At 35.9% G+C, this 19,068-nt stretch overlaps 1 protein-coding gene across 6 annotated transcripts in view; it reads left to right on the forward strand.

Annotated features, from left to right (window-relative positions):
- The window catches only part of Tao (Serine/threonine-protein kinase Tao), a 58,028-nt gene that overhangs the window by 10,452 nt on the left and 28,508 nt on the right, over nt 1-19,068 (forward strand). For 5 of the 6 annotated variants that reach the window (XM_069829260.1, XM_069829262.1, XM_069829257.1 and 2 more), the window contains 7 exons: nt 1,941-2,229; nt 11,355-11,550; nt 12,292-12,444; nt 13,250-13,425; nt 14,376-14,538; nt 15,744-15,922; nt 16,892-17,062. In XM_069829260.1, the coding sequence (XP_069685361.1) occupies nt 1,941-2,229; nt 11,355-11,550; nt 12,292-12,444; nt 13,250-13,425; nt 14,376-14,538; nt 15,744-15,922; nt 16,892-17,062 (1,327 nt within the window). The remainder of the gene's footprint in view (nt 1-1,940; nt 2,230-11,354; nt 11,551-12,291; nt 12,445-13,249; nt 13,426-14,375; nt 14,539-15,743; nt 15,923-16,891; nt 17,063-19,068) is intronic. The other variant, XM_069829261.1, reaches the window with a different exon arrangement.

Consider the following 19,068-nt stretch of genomic DNA (forward strand, 5'->3'; position numbering starts at 1 on the left):
TGGGAAACAATATCTTTTCATGGTTGTTTGTACGGGTTGAACAATGACCTGCCACAAAGAAAGGTCTGTACTATGCTGTAGTTTAATTTCGTTTATACTAATCTCTGAAAATATGTTGTTTTCTAATGCCAGGCGTTTGACAATAAAGTCATTTGACCTCTTGCACTCCAATATTTTTCAAAGATATTATCATGGTCAGCCACTGAAGCACAGATTTTGAGGTGTTCCGAATCCATTTCTTGATTTGAATTGCATAGTGGGCAGTTAGGGGACTGATATATTCCAATTCTATGCAGGTGTTTGGCCAAACAATCATGGCCTGTTGCCAATCTAAATGCAGCTACAGACGATTTTCGTGGTAAATCGAGAATTAACTGTGGATTATGATGCAGAGAGTTCCATTTTTTCCCTTGAGATTGTGCTATCAAATTTTGTTTGTTGAAGTCTAAGTATGTGGATTTAATAAATCTTTTCATAGAGTAATATGTAGATTTAGCAACAGGTCTGTAAGTAGCAGTGCTGCCCTTCTTTGCTAGTGCATCCGCATTCTCGTTTCCCAGGATTCCACACTGGGATGGTATCCATTGGAATACAATTCTTTTATTGAGTGATGTTAATTGAGAGAGCATTTTAGTTATTTCGGCTGTTTGAGATGAAGGTGTGTGTTTAGAGACTATTGATAGAATAGCTGCTTTGGAGTCTGACAATATAACTGCACTCTCTAAAAATATAAAAACAAAATTTGCTGGAATGTCCTATTTTGTACTTTGAAACAGACTGTCAGGAATATTAATATGTGAAGCCAGATAATTGGTTGTGACACAGACTACCTTTATGTTCCTCAGACATGTTCAAAAGGAATCTGATCCACATATTTGCCAATGCTTTTATCTTGGTATTTCATAATTATCTTCACTATTGATCTGTTGATAATAAGGTCATGGTAAGGAAGTAATGAAGTTCAATAATTTATTTTAGATAATTTTTTTAAGGAAAAATTTAATGATTTAAATTAAAATTATCTTTTCTACTATCATGTCAGCTGTTATCTGTTATCATTGAATTTACAGTAGAGAGATAGAAGTTATTAAATATTAGTTACTTGTAATGGGTCCCCACCCACTGAATTCAGCTTTGTGAGCATATTAAATATTATCTTCAAAGAAACAGTTCTGAATATAAATAAAGTATTAACATATATGAAGGGTACACGGGAATAACAATCAAGGTCCATTTTAGAAAGTTTCGAGAAAAACGAATTTTAAAGTTGAAGCACTTAATACTTTGTTATGTGTGTATTTAATAGAAATTTACGTAGTGGAATGTCAAGAACGATGATTTCTTATTACTAGCTAGACCACATGATAGTACTTCCTTTCCACTATAAGATAGCATTATTAACTCAATTTCGATTTTTGATGGACCTTGATCGTTTTTCCCGTGTACTCTTCATATTTATTAAGACATACACAAATTACAGTATATTCGCGAATATTCTGCACCTTCGAATAATCCGCACATCCTAATTTTAGGAGTGAAAAAAATTGGCTGTAATTTGTGTTTCAAATAATGCACGCACCCCAGTTTTTCTTCGCTACGTATTTTCTGGAAAAAGATATGCATGGAATGTTCACATATGAAGAGTCCACTGCAAGAATGATGGATGTCATTTGGAATACATTTTGCAGGAGAAGCAATTGAAAGTTTGAAATGCGTAGTGCTCAAAGCTTAACTGAGATTTTCCGATCATTACTGGACAATGACTATCAGTGTTAATGCCATATAACTCTCTATGTACATTCTATATGTCTTAAGCTATGCATTGACAGTCTTGGTTCATTTTCGACAAGAAAGTGACATCCTTCATTCTTGCAGTGGACTCTTCATATGTAAGCTTACATCTTATTTTACCTTGCTTAAAAAATTCTCATTGTTAACAGACCTGGTAGCTTGAAGGATCCTGAGATTGCTGAGCTTTTTGATAAAGATGATCCCGAAAAGAGATTTGAGGATTTGCGTGAGATTGGACATGGAAGTTTTGGAGCAGTGTATTATGCGCGTTGCTTGGTCACCAAAGAGATTGTCGCCATCAAGAAAATGTCGTATCTTGGAAAGCAGAGCTTGGAGAAGTGGCAAGATATCCTGAAAGAAATCCGCTTTCTGAGGCAGTTGAACCACCCGAACACAATTGAATACAAGGGCTGCTTCCTGCGTGACCATACAGCATGGGTAAGTCCATTTCTTTCCTTATGATTGTAATTTTGTTAATGTTCATATATTTATAGAAATACATCAACAGATCATGACACTGTCTCAGGTTGTCATGTAGAAACTTTTTAAAATAGGAGATAAATAAGCACTTCTTTTATCCCTTGTGGCATGGAAACCTATTTTCTTGTTTCACACTAGACACCCCCCCCCCCCCACTTATATATTTCTCAAGTTCATTTTTCGGAGTTTCTCTCTCCCTTCTTCCATTCCCATAAAAGGAGAGATGGAAAAAAATTTTAGTTGTGTATTATAACAAGAAATTAATCTTATCTTCAGAGTAAAGACCATTAGATTCTATACTCTTGAGCAAGATTTGTTATCCTACAATGGTACAGTATGATTATTTAGTCCTGATAGTTGCTGGCAATGTGCGTCTGGGTCAGGAAAGTTCATTTAGTTATGCCAAGGGGTGTTTGGGTTAGTCACTTGCTTGCCTTCGAAGCGATCGGATGTCATGTGTGTGCTAGAGCAGTATGTTTCTATAGTCCGGGTCAGCTTACTTCATACCCTAACGGTGAAACCTAATCATTTTTCCCCCATTACTACATATGCTAGTGGATTGTGGTGATTTTCTAGTTTGCAGGTTGAATTTTCTTTTGCCAACTTCGTTTCGAATTTCGATACTAAAAAATACAACAAATGGTAGTGATTTTGTAACTGGTATGTTGGCAGCTGAGACAAATATCGACAATATTTGTCGGTACTGGAGTTCCATGAAATTAAAATTGTACTAGATTTCTGAGCCGGTTACTGGAAGCTAGTGAAATTTGAACATATTAATAATGAATAAATATCAGTATTAATATTAATACATAATAGTTATTTTACGTGTTGCGTTGTGGTTATAATTCAAGACTAGGGCCTATAGTCAGGTAAGCTTTCGGAGTTAGTACTAATAATTTCATGTGGTCAAACAAAATACATTTTTAGATTAGGTCTCGTGAGTCAGTTCTTTAGTCAAACCAATGAATTTCTTATTGCCAGACAAAATACTTGACATGTTGATCCCATTCTCGTATAGTTTGCCTACGAAAATATGTTACAAATTATTGAATTATTTAGAATAACCTTCCAACATAAACTACGGTAAGTAAATAAGTCATTTAGTACGTATGATCGTTTGATATCTGGTAACAGTTGGCAACACTGACAAGACTGCAATATTTGTTGTTTAGGAACTGTTCGTATATGACCCTCACTATAGTACAGCTAAGCTGTACTGCATTCCTTTATCGACTGCTCGCTCTTATCTCTACTCCAGAGCTCTCCCCACTACTATTACTTCTCTCTTTCGCGTTGCCGAGCTGTCAGAACTAAATAATCGGTCTGTACAATTTTCTGGTTTTTGGTGCGAAGAATTTGGCAGTACCCATTTCAGCGGCTTTCAATTTTTGGAAATTTCTTCCACTCAGGAAATGAACTATGGATCAAAACAGATGATAATCTGAAGGGCACAAGATCAGAGCTAAATGCCTGATGTGATAGCGGTTCGATTCCTCCCAATTCCTGTATTTTTTCCAGGGTTGTTCGATAGTATAGGATCTTGCATTGTCCTATTGCAAGAGAATTCTATTTCGATTAGCTTATGCCAGGTGTCTGTCTCTCAAAACTTCATGATGTCGCTCTAGCTGTTTACAATAAGATTCTGCATCAACTACACTTCTGTTTGAAATAAACCCCAATGAATCGTACTTTAAAAATTCCATCAAACACATAGCATTACTTTGGGACCGAACTGATTTTGTTTAACAGTATCTTTGGTGTTAGGGTTTGCGTAATGTTGTTTTCTAATGCCAGGCGTTTGAAAATAAAGTCATTTGATCTCTTGCACTCTAATATTTTTCAAAGATATTGTCATGGTCAATCATTGAAGCACAGATTTTGAAGTGTTCCTAATCCATTTCTTGGTTTGAGTTGTACAATGAGCAGTTAGGGGACTGATATATGATTTGCATAATGTACTCATTTTTCATCATAGCCTATGTGACAATTCCCCTAATAAATTATCCATGGAATTAGCAATAAGCTGATGACTGATATCTGGTGTTCAGGTGTGTCGATTCATGAGGTACAAATCTGCAACTTTTGTATGACTTTCTAAGCGTCTTAATGTGGTGATGTATCTTTTGAAGCACCAACATACAAATATTTCTTATGGATTTTCTTCCAGAATTCTATGAATATTCTCAATATTTCATACCTTAGGTCTTCCAGGACGTTGTAAATCTTTAATGTCTCCTTCTTTGTTATTGAAATGCGGGAACCATCAATGTGCTACATGCTCACTAACGACACCTTCACCCTCAGCTTCTAATAATTTTCGAACCGTGATTGCAGCTTTATAATCTTGTTTCCAGTAGTGCTTTAGAAGGATTCTAATCGTCATCATCTCCATTTTATACTGTTTGCATTAACAATAATATATTAATGACTGTCACATGCTCACAATACACAATAATAACCACAGAGTCCTGTAAATTATATTGTCCAACTAACAAAATTATTAAAATCTTACAAACTTTAAAACCAACATTACTTATCAGGTGATCTGATATTTATACTTAATCCGTAAAATTAAAAAATGAACTCAATTGTCGTACTTTTTGAGTTATAAATACTACTTTTGAATTCACTTCCGAACAGGAAATCTGCCTTCTTATTCAGGTGCATAGCAATTGGTTTTATTCCTATGTGCCTTTTGAATGATGGCTGAAGAAAATGAAAGAGCATATCCTTTGCAGCAAGATAAAATAACTGAATTGTTGCAGAGTGCGTGGAATATGTGATGAGAAAGCATGTGTTGTCTTCTTGACATCTATTATTATTATTTTTGTTCTGTTCGTACACATAGTTGAACTGACTTATTCTGCAGAAACAAGACTGTTTAAGTAGACGTATTAGAATTCTCCTTCTGGAAAATTACAAAAGAAAAAAGCAACACCATTATAGAGCAACTTCAGACATAAAGTTCGCATGAACGGATAAATGTCTGGGCATTATATGCAGTTTCAGGAACATTATTTATAATAGACTTTACTTGTGTAAACTATACAGAAAAATATGTGAATGATATCGTATATTAGGATGTGCTGAAAGAACTAATGACTGTCAGTATTTTGTTAGGTCTAATGTACATTGTGCACAGTTTTCCCTGCTATATTAATTCAGATACGTTGAATATTTTAATAAATTTCGAAATTCTCTCACTTAGCACTGTCAGAGTGTGGTGAATGCTGCCACCTACATTGCTATAGTACTAATATTAGAATATGTGTTTTCTGTTTTTGATCTCTAAAATTAGACGTTGTGTTTCATTATTTAAACTTAATATTACAGTCCCTTTGTAAAGAAACTAGTTTGTTGTCAGAGGTCTTGTTGAGTGACCTCTAACCTTTATTATGAAAATGGCTGCTGAGCTCCCAAGCCCAGGCTTAAATGTCAACTCATCACCTTTGTCATTGAATTTATAGTGATGTTGAAGTATTTAGCTACTGTGGGCATAGTACTTGACATTTTTGTATTTTATACATTCTGCGTTATGATATTAAAGATGCAAGCTTGAATAAAATAGTCTGTTAACATTCAAGTTCAAAATCTGTATCAAAATAATATATACAGCTTAAAATAAAATGTACTGATAAGTTGACATCTCAAATTCCAGTCTCTAAATAGATTTGACACGCATGCACGTGCACACACACACACACACCTGGAATAAAGTTTTTCATGAGATATAAACAATTTACGTAAAGATTAATTTTTTTCCCAACAGAATCTATCTGTTATGGTAACAATAATATTAGAGGAGAAAAATTTGCTCCAGCATCGGGGATCGAATCCAGGTCCTTGGTTCTACGTACCAAGCGCTCTAACCACTGAGCTACACCGAAGTTCAATCCACAGCACCGGCTCGAATATTATGGAATCCCGGCCACCATGTCACTCAATTGAGTGCGCTCCTTGTATAATGGCAGTTGACTTAATATGATATGTCAGCATATATATCGAACATGGAGTAAGGCCACAAAGGGAAAAGCACTAGAGTAGAGGGATTTGATCCGGTGTTGTGGATTGAACTTAGGTGTAGCTCAGTTGTTAGAGCCCTTGGTACGTAGAGCCAAGGACCCAGGTTCGATCCCGGCTTAGGAGCGAATTTTTCTCCTCTAATATCAATTGTAAACAATGTTTTGTAACACATAGGCCTAATATTTTTTTTTGTACTTCAAATAATGAAAATAGTTTTTGATGCATTGAACATTGGTCCCTTAAGATAAGGATATTTTATTACTGATTAAATTTCTGGTAAAGAAGTTAGAAATTTAATCACTGATATAGAAGTGTTAAAAGTGTACTGTATAGAAATATGAAGAAAGATATTTTATTGTTGACTCTGATATAGGCATGGTACTGCTGATACCGTATGCCCTACAAACATGGGATATAGACTTGTCATATTTCTCTCTCTTTAAATTCTTTCATAGAGTTAAACTCTTGCTGTAAAAGTGTATAAAGATAGCGTTTAATTTTAAGCTTGGCTATACATAGTGTGTAAACACACAGAAAAGGAGGTAAACAACATTATCACTTCCAATAAACAATCAACAATCTGTTATTGCCTGAGTTGACATAACTTCGTCGTGCATTTTTCTTCTCTTATCTCATTGATATCTATCTCATTGAGAGAAGACACTTTTTTGGACTCAATGTGATTATGATGCAATAATTCATTGTCTTCTCAATGTGCGGTGCGGTGTAAGATTAAATCTGCTTCTTTTGAATTTAAAAATGCATTGTTGTCTTTGCCAGAAATAAAAATCATTATTTACAATAAACAGATATATCTTCATTATAGCATCAGTATTTAGTGATTAAGAGAAGTTGTTGTTTTTTAATGCCAGGCGTTTGACAATAAAGTCATTTGACCTCTTGCACTGCAATATTTTTCAAAGATATTGTCATGGTCAGCCACTGAAGCACAGATTTTGAGGTGTTCCGAATCCATTTCTTGATTTGAGTTGCACAATAGACAGTTAGGGGACTGATATATTCCAATTCTATGCAGGTGCTTGGCCAAACAATCATGGCCTGTTGCCAATCTAGACGTAGCTACAGACGATTTGCATGGTAAATCGGAAATTAACTGCGGATTATGATGCAGAGAGTTTCATTTTTTCCCTTGAGATTGTGTTACCAAATTTTGTTTGTAGAAGTCTAAGTATGTGGATTTAATAAATATTTTCACAGAGTAATACGTAAATTTAGTAACAGGTCTGTAAGTAGCAGTGCTGCCCTTCTTTGCTAAAGCATCCACATTCTCGTTTCCCAGAATTCCACAATGGGATGGTATCCATTGGAAAACAATTCTTTTATTGAATATTATTAATTGAGAGAGCATTTTAGTTATTTCTGCTGTTTGAGATGAAGGTGTGTGTCTAGAGACTAGTGATAGAATAGCTGCTTTGGAGTCTGACAATATAACTGCATTTTTAAATTTAAAGTTGGCCAGATACAAGCAGAGATCTTGCACTAACAGTGTTGCCACACTTCTCTATGTGACAGTCTTTAAAAAAGGAAAAAAAAAAATAGATGAAAGAAGTAGCACCACATACAGCAATACTAGAAGTGGCAACATTTGTTAAAAAAGACGCTAGTATATGCCTTCCTTGCATTTCACTTGAAGAGGGGGGAGAACATCTTTATCTTAAGAAGAGCTGTAATTGTTGAAAACTATAGGCAAGGATGCCAACTCCTGATAATGCTTTGTCACTAAATTGAACCTCAAAATATCGCTAAAAAGCTATAATATTAGTGATAACCTCAAAAGGCTCTAGATATCGCTAAAAGAACGTAATATTTATGGTAACAATATGTGCCCAGATGTATAGTGACAGCAGAACCTACCATTGGGTTTTTTGCCTGCCAGGCCAAGTTGACAATCACTGCCCTGCCATTTGCAGTATCATGGATTCATGGGTCTTGCATTCCATTGTCAGAATTGCATAGCACAATAAATCAAAGCAAAGAAAAAATCTTAGGAAAGGAAAAAAGTGGCAATTTGTAACAAAATATTAAAAACAAGTTCACTTCATGCTATTTTTTTCCCTCATAATGCCGCCAGGTTGTCTTTTGACATTTCTGATCTTTTTTCCTGGCAGTAACCTGCTTGTAACCTACTTCTGAGGTTGGGGCATTTGGAAGGCAGAATTATGTTACCCAATGATAATATGATTATGTGACTCCATGAGATGTCTTAAATCTAAACTTAAAACTCTTGTAATCTAGCCAGAAGCTCTGACAACTAGACCATGAGGCTGGTCAACTTCATGCTATTTAATCAACAAAAATATTAATAAAAACATTTTAAGATTTGTGCCTTGAAAGTTGCTATATTTATTGCTAGACTCCAAGATTAAATTCTTGTTGTCAACACCAGCTAAAAGTTGCTCAATATAATGTTAAAGTCGTCACTGCCTACAGGTTGTTACTGTAAATGAGAATTGTTTAATTCTAGCACAAATTATACATGGAAATTGTTTTAGTACAATTCTTTCAAATGACTAAGTAAACTAAAAGAACTCCAAAAGGAAATAATATTTCAATGGATACCTGGTCATTGTGGTATACCTGGAAACGAGAAAGTCGATAATATTGCAAAACAGGCAACATATTTGCAACCAAGACTTTTTGAAGTGATATCTCTATCCAATGCTTTTGCTTCAATAAAGTCTCATTTTACAAACCTATGGATCAACAATTGGCTCTCTTCTGACAAAGGAAAAATTTTACAGTCTGTACAAAAGAAACCAAATGACCTGGAAATGTACAAAAATTTGCCCAGACATGTTCAAACATTTTTAACAAGAACCAGAACAGGTCACATTGTCACTCAGTTGTACCTACACAGATTTCACATTTCTGATAATCCTACTTGTCTGTGGTGTATTAATCATGATGAAGATCTGGAACACATTCTTCTCTACTGTCCATCTATAAACCACAAAAGAAGTAAATTAAAATCATCAGTACCAGTTGAAGAAGACACAGCCCTGCAGTATATATTGACTACACCCCAACTCTGGCTACCAGCAACAGGCATCTATAAAGAACACCGATCAAAATACCCCTCATTTCTCGTGAAAAACAAAAAACTGAATAGACTACAGTGGACTATAGTGGACTTTATGTTGTCAGCAAACAGCTGGATACATTAAGAAGATTGATTTCAAATGACTGTGTACAAATTTTGAATAGCGAAAAGTTTTTAATATGAAGTACTGTATATATTCCTAATGTATGAATTCATTGCTGAGGTATCTCATTTGGTAGAGCAACTAGCTACAGACTGGAAAGTTCTAGGTTCGGTCCTGGGTAATGGTGGGAGTATTCTCATTGCCAAAATTTCCAGATCAGTCCCAGAGTCCATTCAGCCTCGTGTCAAATTGAGCACCAGTTCTTCCCTGGAGGTAAAAGGGTGATTAGTGCATGGTATCAAACATATTACCTCATTCTAATGCCAAGGTCACGAAAGCATGGTGCTCTATCTTCATGCCCCCATGCATCTACATGGCATGTAAAGGAGGATACCTTTATTAATATGTCAGTTCAACCTAGTGTCATTTTCTCAATAAGATTTAAAACTGCAAAAAAAAAAAATAACGTGATTACGTTAAGAAACTTTGTTGTTGCCAGAAAGTGAAATTTGAATTTAAGCCTTACAAATTCTGATAATGCATAAATTGAAGAGCACAGGGGAAAAACGTGGTAAGTCCAAAATGATCGATTTTCTGTTTTAGATGCCGTGTAATAGCTCAGGTAGTGTGATTTGTGTAGTTTAACTGCACAGAATATCAACTTCAATAGAATAACCCAAAGACAAGACAATATAATGGGTCTTGAAACTTTTAACTTGTTCTCCTGTGAAAACAGTAAAACGTGACTTACCAGGTTTTTCTCCTGTACTATTCATATACTAAGTATCTTTGTGGACAATTTTGTATACAATGTCACATTTTCATTTTGTACTTCAGGATTAAATTGAATGATTTCTCATATTTTTTTAATTACAGTATTGATAAAAGGAATTGTTCCGTTTTTTTCCATATCTATATATACTTATTTCTTTGTTTATTTTTTGTAGCTGTTGTCGAATATGAAAAAAATTGTTTTAAATAATACTTTTGTGAGCAGAGATTTACTTATAGATGTGTTGTGATATGTCTGTCATTTACTGTATTAAAATAATTTGTAATATTTATAACGTTGTTGATTGGCTAGAGCATTTGCTTTCCACAGCAGAGATCCGTATTCAAATGTGAGTTCAAATTGAATTTGTGATGGACAAAGTGTTGGGATAGATTTTCCTGGAGTACTGTCATTTTTCCTGCATCATTACATAATTTCTTCATTCCCTACATAAAATAAATGGGCAAAGTCGAATTACCACTGTAATATGCTCATGGCTCTGATAATCATGGCATATGAAACAGTTACCCATCCAAGTGAGATTCCTATGGCCTTTTTTTTTTTTAGTTGGTTATTTAATGACGCTGTATCAACTACTAGGTTATTTAGCGTCGATAAGATTGGTGATAGTGAGAGGATATTTGCGAGATGAAGCCGAGGATTTGACATAGATTACCATTACGGTTGGCGAAAACCTCGGAAAAAAACCCACCAGGTAATCAGCCCAAGTGGGATCGAACCCTCGCCCAAAAGCAACTTCAGACTGGCAGGCAAGCGCCTTAACCGACTGAGCCACGCCGGTAGCTCCTATGGTCTTGATATAGTGGACCTAGAAATAAGTCTCTCTGCTCCTCTCTCCCTCACTCCTTTTCTGTCTCTCTCTTCGCATTTTCTGTCTCACACACATATACACAATGGCATTTTGAGTTATATGATTTTACTTTTAAGAAGTGAGGGGGGCGACCTGACTTCTGGTATCTTTCACATTGTTTAGTTTAATATGTGGCCATGTCTTGCTTTTGGTTGAAAACATGATGGTCGTTCTAGAAAAATGACAATTAGAAGTCATTCAATCATAAATAAATTAATGTTTTATTTAAAAATTGCTTCGTTTTGTGCAGCTTGTGATGGAGTATTGCCTTGGGTCTGCATCTGACATCATTGAAGTTCACAAGAGGCCATTGAAAGAAGAGGAAATCGCAGCCATATGTGATGGTGTATTACGAGGCTTGAGTTACCTGCATGCTCTGGGAAGGATACACCGTGATGTCAAGGCAGGCAATATTCTGCTCACGGAAAATGGGACTGTGAAGCTGGGTGAGTTAATATGTTTATTATTATTATTATTATTATTATTATTATTATTACTACTACAAACAGGGGCGGCCGGGTAGCTCAGTTGGTAGAGCAGCTGGCTACGGACTGGAAGGTCCGGGGTTCGATCCCAGGTGGTGACAGGATTTTTTCTCGTTGCCAAACTTTCAGAACGGCCCCGAGGTTCACTCAGCCTCCTATAAAATTGAGTACCGGGTCTTTCCCGGGGGTAAAAGGCGGCCAGAGCGTGGTGCCGACCACACCACCTCATTCTAGTGCCGAGGTCATGGAAAGCATGGGGCTCTACCTCCATGCCCCCCAAGTGCCTTCATGGCATGTTACGGGGATACCTTTACCTTTTTTTACCTTTACTACTACAAACAGGTTTACAATGTAATATCACATCTTCCTGTGACCAATGTCCTACGTTCTTACTTTTTTCTCCAATTCTCTCTTATCTTCCCAACCCCATTTTTGCAGTCCTTTCTCTGCCAACGCTTTATTTATGTCTTGCAACCAGGTGTTTTTTGCGGTCTATCTCTGGCTCTCCTTCCCTCTGGTATCCAATCTAAAACTCTTCTTGGTAGCCTTCCATCATCCATTCGCTTTACATGTCCATACTATTCTGTCTATATTTTACGGAATCTAAAATCGAATTTTCTTTATTCATCTGTTGTCTGATCACTTCATATTTTATTTTTTCAATTTTAGAATGTCCTAATCTTAGATGTCTTTCTGTTACAGCTGATTTTGGCTCAGCAAGCATCAAATGTCCTGCCAATAGTTTCGTAGGCACGCCATACTGGATGGCACCTGAAGTAATTCTAGCCATGGATGAAGGGCAGTATGACGGAAAAGTAGATGTGTGGTCATTGGGAATTACATGTATAGAATTAGGTAATGTTATTTATTATTATTTATTTATTTATTTACTTATTTATTTGTACTGGCAGAGTTAAGGCCATAGGGCCTTCTCTTACACTCTACCAGGTCACAAAGTATACAAGCAGTGAAAATTTAACAAAAGGTTAAAGAACAGAATACTAACATATTACAAAAAAATAATAGCATAACAAAATCGACACTAAACAACACGAAAATAATACCATAATAAAAAAAATAAAGTAAAATACAGATCTACTTGCCTTAAAACTTTGTTAGTACATTTAATTCTCTCTATAGTCTAATACTATTTGTGCTGTCTCATGAAAGTGTTACGGAATGTCTGTTGTTTTGTGGTATGAGTAAATTGGTATGTCTTTTTTTTTTTTTTTTTTTTTTTCTATCCCAGTTTCTTTATTCTTTTTGTTTGCCATCATCCAAGTTTTTCCGAGGCAGATGATGTTCATTTAACTCGTTATCTGTGCTGCAGATTTTGCATTTCACTTGTGTACAATGAATTGAATGACAGTTTTAGATAATTGTAGATATTCAATCGGACATTAATGAATATCTTGCAGGAAATTGTCGAAACAGTGTAAATTAATTTGTCATAAACTAATATCACTTCCAGTTCAGAATCATCAGATTCCTCATCAGAAAATGAGAACTCTTGTAATGACATAAATTTAGTAATCTATTTTACTTTAATGCTGCTTCTGTAATGAATGATTTGTTTAAATACATTCTTAATGAATTTTTAAATTATTTTATTGTTGGAGAGACGTATTGAAGTTAAGTGAATGCAATTTTATGTTTTCAGCTGAACGTAAGCCACCGTATTTCAATATGAATGCAATGAGTGCTCTGTACCATATAGCTCAGAATGACACACCTTCTCTGAGTTCCCCAGAATGGAGTGATGTATTCAGGCATTTTGTTGAGTCATGTCTTCAAAAGAATCCTAACGAAAGGCCAACATCAGGAAAGCTGCTTTCTGTAAGTTTCTATACTGTCAATCATGCATTTTACGAGGGTAAAGCTAGAAGTAACTTCTGAGAATTAATTAAAATGATACCAATATCATTAAATTTCCTTTGTTATAAATATTTATTAATAAAAATTGGATTTATAGTTTTGTGTTGAAATTTTGTTATATTTCCACATGAATTTGTCTATCGAAAAATGAACTATTTTGGATAATTTTTTGAAATGATGCTCATCCTCACTAGAAAGAACCCTTCCCGGTGCCATATAGTTGATCTGATGTTCGAGCCTTGCTAGACGAAGTGTTTCCAGGCAGGTGGATCGGTCACACAGGCCCAATCCCATTAGCCTCCGAGATCACCTGATTTGACTCCCCTGGACTTCTTTTGCTGGGAATTTATCAAGGATCGTGTCTATGTGACAGCCATGCACTATTCCTGAACTAGTTGTGGAACGAATTCAATACACGATACAAATGGTTACGCCTGACATGCTCACCAGAGTCCATGAAGAGTTGATATGTCGCTTACATTTGTGCATTCAGCAGAACGGAAGACATTTTGAAAATTGTACACCTTAATTTGTCAACAATTGAAACTGTTTCTACATTTGTGTGTTGTAATAAAGGTTTAAAATATAACCATTCTTTCGTTTAATTGCTCTGGCTGTGAGGGGAGGGGGTGTTTTTTTTTCGAAATCGACTGTACAGCACCGGGAAGGATTTTTTCTCGTGAGGATGAACATCATTTAAAAAAAATCATCCAAAATAGTTGATTTTTTAATAAACTTGTTACTTATGAAATACTCTGTATATCTTGTTCTGTACATAATTGAAAGAGGAAAACAATAGTAATTTGTTGCTGGAACTTCAGATAACATGTGCAAATTTATGTTTTGGTTTTGCTGTTACATTAACATAAAGGAATAATAATAAAAAACTGACATATCTGATCCTTGTACAGCATCAAATGGTGACTCGCACTCGTTCTCCACATGTTCTTATTGACCTGATCCAACGTACAAAAGCGGCAGTGCGAGAATTAGACAACTTAAATTACCGCAAGATGAAGAAAATATTAATGATTGAAGCATTTGAAAATGAGAGCACAGTTGGAGATGCAGATGGTAAGAACAGTTGTTTGATATTATCACAAATATGTAGTATTCTGTATATTTCAGGCAAAGTTCCTTTATTTATTGAAATGTTGATTATAAGTATCTTCTTCACTTGATGTTGATTTCACATTCACCACACATTTTATTTATTTAGTTATTATTTATTTATTCAATCTGGTCCAAATCAGGCTTGTCATTAAGACACAGAATAACTTACAATTTTAAAATTAATATACCGTACTTATTCACATAATATATGCACTTTTTTCCCATAATTTTTGGATTAAAATTCCAGGGTGCGTATTATATGCCAGGAAAAAAAATTTTATGGGAAAAATCATAACTACGTGACATCCCACTGATAATCACAGCTTGTTTCGACATCATTCAAGTAATATTGAAAATAATTGGTTGTAAGACTCTGAGAGCATTGATACATTCAGTGCTTACAAGCAGTAAAAATATAAAGTGTGTAACATATGAAATTAATAAAAATATGTAGTCCACTGCTGTAAAGTAATGGTTAGCATGTCTGACTGTGAAACAAGCAGGCCCGGGTTCAAATCCTGGTTGGGGACTAATTACCTGGTAGAGATTTTTTCCGTAGTTTTTCCTCAACCCATTAAGAGCAAATGCTAGGTAACTTTCAATGCTGGACCCCAGACTCATTTTGCTGGCATTATCACCTTTTTTTCATTCAGACACTAGATAACCATCACAGTTGATAAAGGTCGTAAAATAAACCAATAAAAAAATAATAAATGTAGTACAGTATAACCACAGTCTAGTACATACAGCCACGAAGCTTGAGGTGATTTTTTGCATTTCTCGTGGTACAATGCTCCAAGCAGTTAGCAACTGAGAGTACTAGGAACAATAGACTGTGCGAAAGTAGCGATCCTAGTGGCTAGCAACTAAAGTTCAATTGTCATTGGATGCTTATTCCCTACATATTTAGCTTTATGACTGTCTGTACTAGATTGTGTTATAACCTAAAACAACAGAATATAGGCAATCCCTGAAGTACTGAGTTTAATGTTTTAAGTTAAGTAAAAAGAATATTTAGGTGATATTTTATGTGTCTGCTTGAACTGTTCTTCAAAAGACACTTCATAAAATTCTTAAAACATAAGCAGAAGTTGTTTTGTTTTATAATTAACATTTGAGTTCATTAGATGTGTTGTATTGAATCCTGTAAATTTGTCATATTGCAGATACCCCAGACGAACAGACAGGGGGCGATAGTAGTAAAAGCAACAGCATCACCTCAGAGCACTCATTGCATTCGGTGGGTGTCAGTGCTTCATCACAGAGTAGCTCCACCAATAGTCTTCCACCTTCAGCTGATGGCAATGACAGCAATTATCCTCCCTCCATGCGGAATAGACACAAGGTACATTTAATGTAATAGCTTTTATAAAGCTTGTAATGTTATTGTTCTGAGTTACTTTCTTTGTATTTACTTACAAAAGTTTACACTTTTGAGTTACTTTCTTTATATTTATTACAAAAGTGTACAAAGGTTTACACTTTTGAGTTACATTTTTTTGTATTTACTTACAAAGGTTTACACTTCTGAGTTACTTTCTTTGTATTTACTTACAAAAGTGTACAAAGGTTTACACTTTTGAGTTACATTTTTTTGTATTTACTTACAAAGGTTTACACTTCTGAGTTACATTCTTTGTATTTACTTACAAAAGTGTACAAAGGTTTACACTTCTGAGTTACATTTTTTGTATTTACTTACAACGGTTTACACTTCTGAGTTACATTCTTTGTATTTACTTACAAAGATTTGCACTTATATTGTTAATATATTACTGAAGAGTTATTTTATATATATATATATATATATATATATATATATATATATGTCTGTGTTTCTATATCATATACATAATGTATATAATGTCCCATGCCATAGCTGTTTAGTCTAAGATGACATGTCTTGGACTAGTGATACAGTATGAGCACTGGTTCGAGTCCATGTGTGTGAAAAAATTTTCTCATGAAATTTCGGACAGTATATGGGACTGGTGTCCACCCAGAATCATGATTAATTTTTTGGAGCTACAGTAAGCCAGCTATAAATTCGGGGGAATCATCATATGTTACACCCATACTGGTTGGATGATCGTTCACTTCTGCTTGCTGAGGCATGTGGATGTGGAGCTAGCATTCGGCTGGTCTGCCTTGTCTGTCCATGGATTGTCATGCCACGGATGTATATATATATGTATATGTAAATTTTGCTCAGGCTTTACAAAAACCATTGACAAAAACCATAGAACCTAAAACCTCTAAATTTCACACTACCATATAAGTATGGCAGAATGTGAATTGTTATTGTGATATTTAGCAGGCCAGTAACTCAAATGCCATCCAGGACCATGGAGCCAACAATTTTGCAACCATCCGTACAACATCTATTGTAACAAAGCAACAAAAAGAACACATGCAGGAAGAAATGCATGAACAGATGACTGGCTACAAACGAATGAGACGTGAACATCAGGCAGCACTTCTCAAGGTAAAACAAAACAAATTTGAACTAAAGGTCTGCAGGGTGTTTACAGACTTTGAGAACCTAGAAAAGCTGGAATTAGCCTGACATTTACTTTTTGGCCTGGGAAACCTGGAAATGCTTGGAATTAAAAAGAAACCTTGAATTATTTGAAATTCTTCCATGATTGAATTTTCCTTTGTCCCAGTGATGAAAAGCAGACGCTTTGGAAAAACGAGTAAAAGGTTGTTGGACTTTTAAAAGATGAGAAAAGAAGAAAAATTGATGTTTTTTTTTTTATTTTTTTGTGGATACAAGTTTGTATTTGGACTTACTATACATATTGTATTGAAATTAAAATATCAGTAAATATAGGAAAGTAAAGGAATTGTAGAAGTTGAAAATGAGCAAACAATTCTTTTTCTTTACCTTTTATTTGCTGTACATAATTTATATTTGAATTTAAAAAAATACTGCATATTTTTTTATGCAAAATAACCTAACAAACGAAATTAAAAGAAAAACTTGGAAAAAATCTGGAAATACAAAATCATTATCTAATAGACACTCTGGGCTGGTGTGAAGATTACAATTTGTGTTTTTACTTTTTCCATAGTACGTGGAGTATAATTATAAAAATTCACTGAATAATTTTAATGGGAAATTCACGTTTGCTATTTCGGTTGTGTATTGAGTGTTTTGACTTTGTTGGGTGTGTGTGTGTGTGTGTGTGTGTGTGTGTGTGTGTGTGTGTGTGTGTGTGTGTGTGTGTGTGTGTGTGTGTGTGTGTGTGTGTGTGTGTGTGTGTGTGTGTGTGTGTGTGTGTGTGTGTGTGTGTGTGTGTGTGTGTGTGTGTGTGTGTGTGTGTGTGTGTGTGTGTGTGTGTGTGTGTGTGTGTGTGTGTGTGTGTGTGTGTGTGTGTGTGTGTGTGTGTGTGTGTGTGTGTGTGTGTGTGTGTGTGTGTGTGTGTGTGTGTGTGTGTGTGTGTGTGTGTGTGTGTGTGTGTGTGTGTGTGTGTGTGTGTGTGTGTGTGTGTGTGTGTGTGTGTGTGTGTGTGTGTGTGTGTGTGTGTGTGTGTGTGTGTGTGTGTGTGTGTGTGTGTGTGTGTGTGTGTGTGTGTGTGTGTGTGTGTGTGTGTGTGTGTGTGTGTGTGTGTGTGTGTGTGTGTGTGTGTGTGTGTGTGTGTGTGTGTGTGTGTGTGTGTGTGTGTGTGTGTGTGTGTGTGTGTGTGTGTGTGTGTGTGTGTGTGTGTGTGTGTGTGTGTGTGTGTGTGTGTGTGTGTGTGTGTGTGTGTGTGTGTGTGTGTGTGTGTGTGTGTGTGTGTGTGTGTGTGTGTGTGTGTGTGTGTGTGTGTGTGTGTGTGTGTGTGTGTGTGTGTGTGTGTGTGTGTGTGTGTGTGTGTGTGTGTGTGTGTGTGTGTGTGTGTGTGTGTGTGTGTGTGTGTGTGTGTGTGTGTGTGTGTGTGTGTGTGTGTGTGTGTGTGTGTGTGTGTGTGTGTGTGTGTGTGTGTGTGTGTGTGTGTGTGTGTGTGTGTGTGTGTGTGTGTGTGTGTGTGTGTGTGTGTGTGTGTGTGTGTGTGTGTGTGTGTGTGTGTGTGTGTGTGTGTGTGTGTGTGTGTGTGTGTGTGTGTGTGTGTGTGTGTGTGTGTGTGTGTGTGTGTGTGTGTGTGTGTGTGTGTGTGTGTGTGTGTGTGTGTGTGTGTGTGTGTGTGTGTGTGTGTGTGTGTGTGTGTGTGTGTGTGTGTGTGTGTGTGTGTGTGTGTGTGTGTGTGTGTGTGTGTGTGTGTGTGTGTGTGTGTGTGTGTGTGTGTGTGTGTGTGTGTGTGTGTGTGTGTGTGTGTGTGTGTGTGTGTGTGTGTGTGTGTGTGTGTGTGTGTGTGTGTGTGTGTGTGTGTGTGTGTGTGTGTGTGTGTGTGTGTGTGTGTGTGTGTGTGTGTGTGTGTGTGTGTGTGTGTGTGTGTGTGTGTGTGTGTGTGTGTGTGTGTGTGTGTGTGTGTGTGTGTGTGTGTGTGTGTGTGTGTGTGTGTGTGTGTG

The sequence above is a fragment of the Periplaneta americana genome, chromosome 6, assembly GCF_040183065.1.
Source record: "Periplaneta americana isolate PAMFEO1 chromosome 6, P.americana_PAMFEO1_priV1, whole genome shotgun sequence".
In the NCBI taxonomy this organism is placed as follows: Eukaryota; Metazoa; Arthropoda; class Insecta; order Blattodea; family Blattidae; genus Periplaneta; species Periplaneta americana.